Raw genomic sequence first — 12380 nt, 5'->3', positions numbered from 1 at the left:
AGGTTAAAATGAAGACTGGGGCTTTTTTGGCAGTTCTTTTCTCATTTATAAAGGAAAAGTCACTCTTAGACTTGAATGGTACTTCTGCTTTTCTCTTTCCAGTGTTTGTATATAGTTGCAAGTTGGCTTTCTGTGTATGGCTTTTTTTTTTTTTTTTTTTAATTTTTAGTGTTTATTTTCATGTGAGATTAATGGTAAGTAGTTTTTCAGTTTTAAAAATGGAAGCTAGATATATATATCACTCACCTGTATCAGATGGTGGAAATGAAAATTTCTCCATGTTAGATGTGTCTGTTTTCTTGCAGGTAGCTGCCAAGAGACCAGGCTCTTTGAAGAAAGTTGCTCAGCAGTTCCTCCTGATGTGGTCCTGTTTTGGCACTCGAGTGATTCGGGACATGACTTTGCACAGTGCACCCAGCTTTGGTACTTTCATTTTGTTGTATTAATTGCATCACACAGACCAAAAAAGACTACATGGCTGGTAGTTTTCATGTGACCAGGGCTCCTCTACAAAAAAAAAAAAAAAGAGTCAAGGCTGCTAACTCATATGGATGTTTTCCTTCAAGATCTAACCAGAGGAGTGGAAAACATTGTTATTTCTGTTAGTTGTAGCCAGAGTTATCAGTCACAGGTCAGCTGGAGGAGTCAATCATTGGAGCATTTCCTAATGCACTTCTGTGCAGTCAGCCAGATTACCTAAACTGCTGTGACCATGTTATGCTAAGACAAGTGATTTCGTGCCCAAGCAGAGAAAAAGCTTGTCAGTGAGCCATTTTGCTAGCTGTGCTTTTAAAGGACGTAGCTTTTTAATCTAGACTTTGCAGAGTGGACCTATTTGTGTCCTATACATATTGCCTTCCATTCTACCAGAACACAATCAGGATAGAAGGGTGATTTCTATCTACTAAACAAGATGTTGTTTAGTAGTGAAAGTGCATGCTGTTTTTCCACCTGGTTTCAAAAGGAGATTTGCCTTGAATCCTGGGATAGAAACAGCATCAGTTATAAAATCAGTTTAAGATCAGTGATTGAAAATGGACTGTTGTGTTATGAGTGTGAACATTTGCGGTTATTTGCAAGTAGAGTTTGAATTAGGGATATTTGTTGTATGTGCATATTTGCCAGGATGTATTCATAGAAGATTAATAATGAGTGAGCTTATAAAGGCAGTGTATTGAACAACTGCAAAGTTTTCTGCCATGTGTGATTTAAGTATTTTCTGCCATTAGATGACATTCAGATAACATCAGAAATAGGAATTCAGAGTAGAATTTATAATTTAATATGAAACTTCTTTCATCAGCTTTTCCCTTGTAAAGGATTTTTCCAGCAGCTATTTGTGAGTCACTATTAGACATCAGGTTAGTGAACATTCCCAAGATGATCACAGTTTCCATCTTCTAGATTCTGTTTTCAGCACCAGTATCCTGATCATATCTATTTTGAACCTTCTCTAGGACTCATTTTCTCCTTGAGTTATTGCAGCTTTTCTTTTGTTGTGGGCTGATACTGCTTAACACAGTATACATTCCCACAGTATTAAAAAATCCCTTTGTATGAAGGAATGCTGAATTTTGTGCTCCAGCACTTTGTGTTGCCACACATCTTTCTGTGTACATAAACCCAAACCTGTGAAATACACCAGCAGCCAGCAAATGAAGAGAACACCTTATATTGGTTGTCTGTTGTTGTCTGGAAGTGATTCTCAGCTGTGATTAGTAATAGAAACATTTATGAACTTGCTATGTTTCAAGAAAATGTGAAGATTGACAATTATTCACTTGTTCAAGTTTGGGACCCATGACACTATAACATATTAGATCTGCCAAAATAACTTACCTGCTCTCCTTCTTATAAATTTGGGTCTTGAATTTCTCATTTATGAGAACTTTAACCGCTCAGTCTTATCATTTGTTTATTTTTGTCTTTATAACTCAGTGCGTGTAACTTCATAGAAACTCATGATTCTCTTTTATATAGATGCACATCTTCTAACACGAATTTGATATTTTATATATAACTGCAGTCAGGAAAAAGACAGTCATAAATGATGTGTTTTTCATGAGTGGTCTGTGTTATGTGGTGCTGAGGAACATGGTCAGTGGGCATGGTGGTGATGGGTCAACAGTTGGGCTTGATGATTTTAGTGGCCTTTTCCAACCTTGATGATTCTGCGATTCTATAATTTTTATTTAGAACTAGACCAATAACAGCTTTTAATTTGGTAGCAAAAACAGGATTTAAAAAAAAAATCATTAATTCTTTTGCATCTGCCATTTTTCACTGCTTAGGCCAGTTACCTGCCTCAGGAGAGTTAGATTTCTAGCGAAAGGACAAGAGGAGTTGCCCACTGGAAGGATTTTCTCATCTTTTCTATTGAAATTGTTTTACTTACGTACAAACCACTTAAAAATTTGTTGAACCACAGTGGTCTGCAGCCTGCTAGCTGGAATTCTCTTCTGGGGGTGAGATGGCAAGCATTGGCCAGTCCCAGTTCCAACCCTTACTTGAAGTGGGACCTGCTCAGATCCAGCTCCAGTAGAGGAAGGAGGAGCTCTGAGCCTTTGGGTTTTCAGGGAGGAAACCAGACCTAAATCATACCTTCATCCTATCAGGGAAAAGCCTGGGCTATTCCTACCTTATTTCTTCAAAAATGAACCAAACATTATTTAGCTGCAGACACAAAATTATAATAATTTGTACTAATGCTGTTAAACTTTCACAGCAGTGCCATTTGACACATTTTTCATGGCTTAGAATCAAGCAAATTCCAAGAGGAAAAGAAATGCCTGAATGTTGAAAGCTAAAAGCCAGTAACTCTTCTGTGCTTAATAAAGTTCCTTCTAGCCTTTCACAATAGCATCCGCATTTAGGTGAGAAACAAAGACATTGGCACACTCTTTAAGATTTATATTTGTATACCTTTGCTCTTAACTTAGACAAAAAGTTTTGCATTTTTATGTTATTATAAATTTACTATATTTACCATTTTACTACATAAGTTTCAGTGGACTGCTTTTTGCTTATTTTTTCCACTCAGATGCTCATGGTATTATTCAGATAAAAAAGAGTGAGGTGTAAAATCAAGTGTTAGGTGTTGATGTCTTTATATATGCAGGAACTATATTTGTCTGTGAAATAGATAATACGGAAATTTAATTAGAGAAAGTTGCAGTGTCTGGTACTGGACTGGCAAGCAGAGAGATTTGATTCTGCAAAGCTTTTAAGTGTGGTGACATGGGCAGGTTGAAACAATCCTTGCCAAGATAAAGCTCCTATCTTTCCCTCTCCCTTTATCTCCCTCTCGGCTTCCCTCCCTCCTTCCTGTCTATGCATATCAAAGGCACAGTTGGTGGTGATGTTTGGGTAATGCATCCAGTGTATTAACATAACTAATTAGTAATAGAAGCTCCATGTGCCATGATTTTTTCCAAATCTCGACATCTCACTGTTGGGTTTTTTTTGCTACTTACACATAATTGCCATATCTCATAATAGCAGATGATATTTACTGTATGTTAGCTGAGTAATCATTGCCATGATTTCAGTTAACTCAAACTGAAAATCACAGCCAAATATTATTTATTATTATAATTGCAGTCTCTTGAATAACATCTTCCCTCTTCCTAAAGCAGCGTAAGGTTTACCAGCCACAGCTGGATCCTTTTCACTGCTTAAAGATATACTTGAAAGAGCTAAACAGTTTAATGTGAAAAACAGTAGCTTGCAAACACAGAATAAATTACTGTACATTGTGCTGAATAACTATTCACTGTGTTGCTGAAATACATGCCCTGATACTGGTTTCAGTCTGTAGCTTACATTACATTTGAATCATTTGAAAATGTAAAAATATTGCATTCATTCAGTATCAACAACTTGTTTGTCTGGTGTCTTTCACGCAAATTCTGGGCTCCAAAAGTCTATACAGAGTTTAAAAATACACAGTGGGAGAAATAATAGAGGAGGAAGAGAGAAATTCAAAAGAATGGCAAGGGTGCTGGGATGTTTTTAAATGCTGCATTCAGTATTGCCAACCCCAAGTCTTCAAAACAGAGCATTAGACCCCCCAAAAACAAAGACTATTTTTTTAAATAGCAAATCTTGCATTCTTGTCATTTGCCTGCTAGCATTTGAATGCTTAGGGTTCGCACTTGCAAACGTTTTGATGAAACTTCGAGCAACTTTCTTTTGATTTTTTATTTAAATGAAAGTGAGTGAAGAGTTTGGTGACAAACTCCAAAATACCCTGAGACTTTTGCCACCACAGGAGGTTTCGCAGCACTGAGGCCTGATTTTCTTCCCTTGGAAAATCTCACTAGCAGGAGCTGTGCTGAAATCAGTAAGACTTGGATCTTCTTAATAATCCAGTTTTTCACTGGAGGAGCTCTGGATCAGTAGCAAGGTGATCAATCAGGTCCACTGTCTTCATACTACTGCTGTGTTACATAGGGTTTTATTCAACAAGACTTTTAATTCAAAAGATCTCTAAAACAGAACTTCTGAAGTAATTAGGTGAGGATCTCCAGCATTTATCCTTGCAAGGCTGGGGAAACATGCTACCATTTTGACTTGCATACATGTGGAAACAAAAAAACTGAATGCTTCAGGTTCAAGAAGAGCCAAAGATTTCCTTCTCTAGCGAAGGTGTTGCAGTCATGTATGCCTTTTTTCTCTGCTGCATTGCCCAGGAACAAAAAGGCTCAGGTTCTCCCCGTGTGTGCGCTCTGCTTGTATCAGTGATGGCAGAAGCCATGGAGGCGTAGAGTAAGAGAAAGAAACACAAAGACCATCAGGTCACAAAGGAAAAGAATGCGCCTCAGAGTTGCTTTGAAAGCTGAATTGCCAGCTAGAACTGTATAAGGATATAGGGCCTTTCAAACCACTTCTTCTGCCTTCAACACTATATTTCAGTGCAGAAGCTGGCCTAAAGGTACTTATGCTTCATCATGACAAAATCTAGTGTCCCAAGATAAAGCTAACTTTCCAAAGAACAAATCAATCATTATGATACTTAATTGAATTTGAAATTTGTTGCATCTTTTTTTTTTCCATAGAAGTATTTTCCTCAATATGTGTTAATGGAATTTCAAAAAGAACACATCTGGATGATCAGGTGCTTTTTTTTTTGACTGGTGGTAACTGATCTCTGTTTATCAGCTTGTGATTTTTCTCCGGATTAAATCACAGGCTGCTGGAGCAGCTGCTAATTTAAGCTGGCTGCATTTGCATGTGTTAGAGTTATCTGACCACTACCATGAGCATGTTTTAAATACTCAAATACTCCATACAAGTCTAAATATACCTAGGAGCTTTTCAAAAAAGTATTCTGTGATCAAGCCTTGTCTGCAGCTATTACAGGTATTGTATGTCGTGGAGTCTACTGCATAAACTGACCAAACCCCATCTAGATACTTGTCAGTCTTCCTCTCAAAATGAATGTGATTCCCTTCAGGAGGAAACTACACAGTATCCCAATCCTCATGCTTTGATTCTTTAATTTTCTGTTGAAATGCATATCTATGGTCTCTTCTAACACATCTATTTTTGTGGATATGCATGCTCTGGGGCAAACGTTTCTTCACCACCCCTGACAACTATTTTTCTTTATACGTTATGGAAAGCAATTCCTTTCCCTTCCGTAAAATGAAGCCAGACAAGTATTTTTAGTAATTTAAAATCTATTGTCCATTTCCCACATCCTCTTGGTAATCTCCATACCAGTTTAAGCTTGTACAGATTTTTCTTGAACACTGTTGACTAGATTTACGTGCAATATTCCAAGTGAGCTTTCACCAGTGCCTTGTGCAATAATATTAATACTTCCATTTCCACAGAGGCATGTAACTACGTTCATTGCCAACTGCATTCAGAGGTTTGTCAACTAATTTATCCTCAGCTCTGTCATTTGTAATTGAGGAACTTAAAGATTAAGGTTTTATATAGATCCCTAAGGATAGAACTTCTTACAGTGTGCTAAAAATAATTTATTTCTATTACTCTAGTCCATAGCATCTCTCAGTAGTTCCTCCTAACAACATTAACAAGTTGTCCATCTGTACTCAACTCTCACTTGAGGATTTGTGGCAGAGCACTAACAACATAATCTCCTTTTACTATTAATTTTCAAGTCGTTCTTTGACTCCATCACAACATTTTGTTTTGATTGTGCTTTTTAGTACCTTTTTTTCACATTCCTGTCATGGCAGTTAAGAAAGAGTATCACAGAAGAGATAATAGCACAGAAAACAGGCCAAATTTTATACTTTTGATATGATTCAAAGTGTAATTAGGTAAAGATAATGTGGTAGGAAAAGTAAGAGGAAGCAAAGCTGAGGCAAAAGTATTTCCTTTAAGATATGTAGAATTGCTGGTGATGTCTCTGTGTCTGACAGATAACGTGTGCCTCATCCAGCCCAGGCAATGCACGGGAGGTATACCACCAGGAGATCTGGAAGGCAGTTTCTACCTTTCTATGGATTAATCTCTCATTTCATTGTCCACACAGGTGCTTCAGTTTTGTTTGTTTGTTTTTTTTTTACCAGAACATCACTAAGGCAGTCAATTTAGGAATATACTTCTGACAGAAATTTGTATCTGTTACCATAGATAATTTCACTTGCAGTGTAACTGTCTAAACTGTTCAATTCTAATGCAGGAAAAGAAAACTCGATATCAAATCCCAGATCTCAGGTAGGCAGCCTCTTTAACCACAACAATTGGTTGTATATGCCTGTGTAAGTGCAGGAGTGGACAGTATGCTGGTCCCTAGATTTACCTTGACCTCTTTTACCTTGAGTAACAGGCGTACTGCAGTGGTAGTGCTATATTGAGGCAGTTCTACTCAGTGCCTTTTGTGTTGAATCCCCTAATCACTGGTTTAATGAGTGTATTGAGACAGTCAATGGCTTTTCTGTTTGTTCATTTTATTACCAGGGTCTTTTCACCTTATTCACTTGATGTTTGATGACTACGTATTGTACCTGCTAGAATCACTCCATTGTCAAGAGAGAGCTAATGAGCTAATGAGGGCAATGAAAGGAGAAGGAAGCACAGGTGAGTTTGTTCTTTTATTCATCATTTGTTGTTTTACTCCACTGGATTCACTGTTTTCTTTATCCTCACCTAACCTTGTGCGTCCTATGTAGGAGTGAGTGCAGTGCTGTTTTTTGTTCCATCATGATTTGAAATCTGTCATTTGCCAAGAGGCCTCCTGGAGTTAATGCATTCTGAAAGAGACCTGCTTCATGGTCTGACTCTAGATGTCTGAAATACTATTCCTGAGCACAAACTCGGTTTTTCAAATAGAGAACCTTTTTTACCTCAGTTGATCTGTGTAAATGCACCTTTGCATTTCAGTGGGCCCAGTCCTGATTCTCTCTCACTCTAGTTTCACACTAAATAAATTCATACCACTGGGTTTGTACCAACCTAAATAAAAGGGAGAGACTGAAGAATTGACCAAGTAAATTAAAAAAAAAAAAAAAAAAAAGGCTGGAATTTCTGATGCATTTTAATTCTGATTGTTTGTACAGAAGCAAATTCCTAGTCCCGTTCTACTTTGCATTGACTTGACAGAACAGAAGCAAACAGAGACTGCCATTAGTCTCTCTGCTCAGGGATGCTCCTGATCCACACGGATCTTCCTTTCTTGCATCTTCCATTAATTTTGGAAAGTTAAATCACTTTGTCACCATATCTTACAGGAATAAATCCCTACACTGTCTATGCACATATTTCTTACATGTACATCAGGAAGAATAGCACTTTCCTATAAGAGATCTTATTAAAATAAACTCACGCTGGTAATACTGAATCTTATTGAAGTGCTTCTTTCAAAGATTTGTACGAGTCCTGCTATGGATCTCGTGAACTATGCAAAGAACATAACTGCTCACATAGTATTTTTTTAGTTTCTCAGTGTCCTTTGACTTCACTTTCAATCATTTGTTCTGTGATTTTTCTCTCATTCCGCAGCAGAAATACGAGAAGAAATTATCCTGAGCGAACCAGCTCCTCCAACTCCCTCCCCAGTGCCGTTCTCCCCAGCTAAATCTGCCACCTCAGTGGAAGTGCCCTCTGCCCCCTCACCTGTCAGCAATCAGTCTCCAGAGTACGGTGGCATAGCAGCTACAACAGGTAGGCAGGTTTCTGGCAGCTGGATCTGCTTGAAGATGGCTTTTGCATTCAATCACCCGAAATGGAACTTGAGCGCAATATATGCCTGTTTTTGAGAGATGCTAAGCCTTCTCAAGCAGAAAGAATGTTTAAACTATTGGTTATACTTTCTTATATCTGAATATTGTGTGCAGCTTAACAGGAAATGGATCTGATGTTTGGAGTCCAGAGCCCTAACAGAAGTCCTCAGATCAGAATCTATTCTGTTGCTGAGGCCTTCAAGAGAACAGGCCTGTTGCTGTATTTCCAAATGGTTTTTAAATCAGTTAAATTTACCATATTTCTGGCAATGTCATGAAATCTTTTGTGAACACTTTTAAGCATGTTCAATGACATTAATGGGAATCAATCTCTATGAAAAGTGTTATATACCTCAAGGAAATATGCAAGTTGTTTTAAGGCTGGCTGAGGCTTTCAACATCTTAATTAATAATTAATACCCACTGCATACCCAGTGGGAAAAATGAGAATTGGATATCTTTTGACATATTTGAGACCCAAACATGCTTAAATATCTGCACAAGTTTCTCTTGGACATGTTTTTACACATTACTGGTAACTTTCAACATTAGAAATTAGGAATTGAAGGTCTGAATACTGTTTTCAGTTACATTCTCTGTTTTCAGAGCTCATGAGCTTGTTGCATTGTGGTGGGCCCACAGATAGAAAAATCAGTTCTTAAAGTTATTCAGTTTGTGGGTAGACTACTAGAAAACAGTGAAAAAAGTGATGCACCCACCTGGTTTGTTGATTGGTTTGTATTAATGGGCAACCATCCTGTGTACCCTAACATAAAACTCAGTTGTTACCTGTTGGACATGGAGAAGATGGTCCACCTGTTGTATGATCTAAAGGCTGTGTTTTCTTAATTCATGAAAATCAGAAAGGCAGAAATGTGAATGACTTTCAGAAGACATTCTAGGCAGTAAAATACCAGCTTTGCTGCTCCTTGGTGCAATGGGTATATAATCAGAATGTGAAAGCTATCACTTGTGATGCACTAGAAAACTTACAAAACCTTCTTGAAAGAATGTCAGAAAGTGATGATTTACCACACTGGAGAATTTGGCAGCTGCCAAATGAGTAATAAATCCTTCTGACAAATGTTTTCCTTGTTTTCAAAGGCACCACAGGGAAGCACAGTGCATAGTTGTGGTTAAAGGCAATTTAAGAACTACTATCCCTACATTGAAACTTAAGGTTTTCTCATTGTTGGAGACTATACTGCATTTAGGAGGGAAACAGAATGATATCACCCCCAGAACAGTTAGACAATAAAGCAGTATGATCCCTAAACATGTTAGGTGAGCAAGTCTGCTTTGGATTCAGGCAATGCTGGAGGTGGTGTATATGTTTGAGTCTTGAAATGTCGATTTTGTGAGTAACTTGGTCTGTACACATAATGGTCCTATAAGAACACTGTGATATTGTATTCAGAAATTACATGGATGGGATGCAGAAATTACATGTAAGATTACAGCCTTAGAAGTAAAAGACTGAAAAGTTGGGAACCATGTGCTCTCCAGTGGCATTGATAGGAGTGGAAAGTTGACGGACGTTTTTGCTTAGGCTACAGAGACCATAACTCTATATGGTTATCTTAACTATTAACCCAAAGTTTATTCTATGTTTAAACAATAGCCTATATGTCATGCGTATGAGCATCCACCTTCCATGCCTTATGTAGCCTCAGATCCAGGCAGGCCTAGGAACTGCATGAACCTTATGTATCCCTCCTGAATCCCATCAGTAATCATAGAGTAGAATCAGAGAATGGACTCACACAGACATTACAAATGTAATTCCTTTCTGTTTTCATGTTGTATCTTGTTTTTTTTATAGTCTATTTTATTCTCTTTCTCTCTCTCTCTTTTGTTTGCCCTGGCAAAGCCAAGGTCTGCTGATGTGAAGTTTGAAGCCAGAAAAAGAATTACTTGGATACAATGGTTGAAGGACCTACTGCCATAATACAGACAGTAGAACTTGATGTAATTATTCCCATAGCAGAACTTCTTAGGCAAGAAAGCTATTTCTAATCATTTTAGCTCTGTTTTTTTCTAGCTTCTTATTTTTCAGGTTGTTCAGAAAGCTTCAGACGAATTGGATTTTATTCTTACAATCTTGTGCAGTCTAACCTTTTTGCCAGTATGAAAGTCATTTTTGCCTAGAACAAGCCAAATTTGTCAATTCAAGCAGCCATCTGGTTAAAATTAAATACAAGTATATGGATATTTCCCAGACCTAATTTGGACAATTAGCAATACCTTCATTTCCCATATGGATTATGTAGATGAACTGATCACCTTTTCAGTTTGCTAACCATTGCACAGTGGAATTCACATAAGGTAATGCAGCCATGTTTCAACCACTGAAAATTGCTGTAATTTAAAATTGCAGTGCTGAAGATGTAATTTTAATATATATATAATCAAAATGTTACATATACAGATTTTTTGGAACTAGTATATAGAATATTTTGGGACAGGAAGTTCTGGTCTGGAGAAACATGTTTAAAGGACATGCTATTGATTTTCTTAAATGTCTTTCATGGGGTAAATATAAAACTCTGAAAATGCTTTGTACATGTTGAGAACTGGTCCCATTGGCTACCACTAGCTTTACTTCCCTAATTTAAAGTACCATTAACTTTTTTTTTTCCTTATGACATTAGCAATAAAAGTTAACTATTAAACTTGTATTTTAACCTTTTTGCCTTCACTCAATGGTCAGCATAAGAGACAGCAAACTAAACTTTGCCATTACATGGCACTAAGCAAAATAAAGGTAAATTATATATATAGCATTCTGTGTTAGAACATCTGGCATGGCTTAACTAGCATTTTATTTAAAACTTTGGGTTAAGTTACTAGACATTTAAAATGATAATTAGTCTCTATCCTTTCTAAATCACAAAGGCCAGATTAATGATTATTCAAACTGCAGCAATATTGTCATAAAAATGATAGCTATATGGCTGACTGTGCTATTCTCTCTCAAAGCCCCTTTGAAAGCTGTGATTACTCATTTGCTAATGCAATGTTATTTGGACAGCCTGAAATGAATTTTGAATTGTAGCTACTTTCTAACACATTAGTAAACTGATGTATGCAGTTTACTGTTTAGTTTCATGAAATACATGTCTGAAATAAGTCTTCATGTTATCAATTGTCATTTTGGGTAGCTGTTTTCCAGGTCTGCGCTAGATACTTATGTTTGGGGATCTGCCCAAATTTCAGGAGATAACTTGCACAGAGCTATCAGCTCTCATATTTGTGTTTGAGTACAATGACACTGTGTTTCTGCAAAGTTCCAGCTCCTGAACTCAAGCAAATATATGAGAACATCTAGAGTAAGAGTTTAATTCTAACAACTGCAGAGTGTAAAACTCAGCTTCCAATTTCAACAGGCAGTTCTCTCCTTCCCAATGTTTTGTTGTTGTTGTTTTCTATATTAAGAATTCTTTGTTTTGTGGAGGCAGAATGGAGGTCTAACTCATGATTGTTGATTACTTGGGATTGACATCAGTGCTTGCTATCGGATGTAATACACAGTGCAGTGAGTACCTTGCTTGTACCTGGGTGATCATTTACTTCAGCATACAGCAAATAATAAAATGCAGCATAATGAAGCAAATTTTGGTTCTTTTGGCACTGGTATACACGAATGCATCACTGACAACAGGCCATAGTCAATGTTAGCAGTCCCGTTTATACCTGATTCTCGAAGATATCACATGGTCTATTAGTTAATATCCTCAAAATCAAATTTATCTTTAAAAGAAAAAAGAAAAATTAGTGATAATAAATGAACTTCCATATTTTAATCAAACTCTGAATGTTCAGAACAAAAAACAGAACAAAACGTTGCTCAACCACTATTGTTTTTCCTTATTTCAAAATATGGTTCATTTGGGTTCAGTCATATCTAAAAGAGACTTCACCTCCTGGAGTTCAGTTCTGTGGCCAGCTGAGGAAATCAACTGTATAGGCCTGGGACATAGATGGGTGTTAGAAAGCTAACTAGGAAAATCTGTGACTACTCCCATTCCTTCTTATATACCCACCACAATGTTGGCAGTATTCTGATCGACCTCATATGTAACTATACACAAAATCTCAAAACCTATTGCTATCTTCTGTCCTCTTCCTCTTTGTGACTAGGTCACTCTGAAAACAGTGCGGAAACAGTGAAGGAAAACTCCA

At 37.2% G+C, this 12380-nt stretch overlaps 1 protein-coding gene across 1 annotated transcript in view; it reads left to right on the top strand.

The window, feature by feature from the left end:
• RFX4 (regulatory factor X4) overlaps positions 1 to 12380 on the top strand; it is a 63544-nt gene that overhangs the window by 31885 nt on the left and 19279 nt on the right. The window contains exons 13-15 of the mRNA XM_019615312.2: positions 306 to 423; positions 6937 to 7056; positions 7978 to 8139. Of these exons, the coding sequence (XP_019470857.2) occupies positions 306 to 423; positions 6937 to 7056; positions 7978 to 8139 (400 nt within the window). The remainder of the gene's footprint in view (positions 1 to 305; positions 424 to 6936; positions 7057 to 7977; positions 8140 to 12380) is intronic.

This window comes from Meleagris gallopavo, chromosome 1 (genome assembly GCF_905368555.1).
Source record: "Meleagris gallopavo chromosome 1, MGAL_WU_HG_1.1, whole genome shotgun sequence".
Classification (NCBI taxonomy): domain Eukaryota; kingdom Metazoa; phylum Chordata; class Aves; order Galliformes; family Phasianidae; genus Meleagris; species Meleagris gallopavo.
Note: the sequence above shows the minus strand (reverse complement) of the source record. Positions and strands in the feature narration are given on the sequence as shown.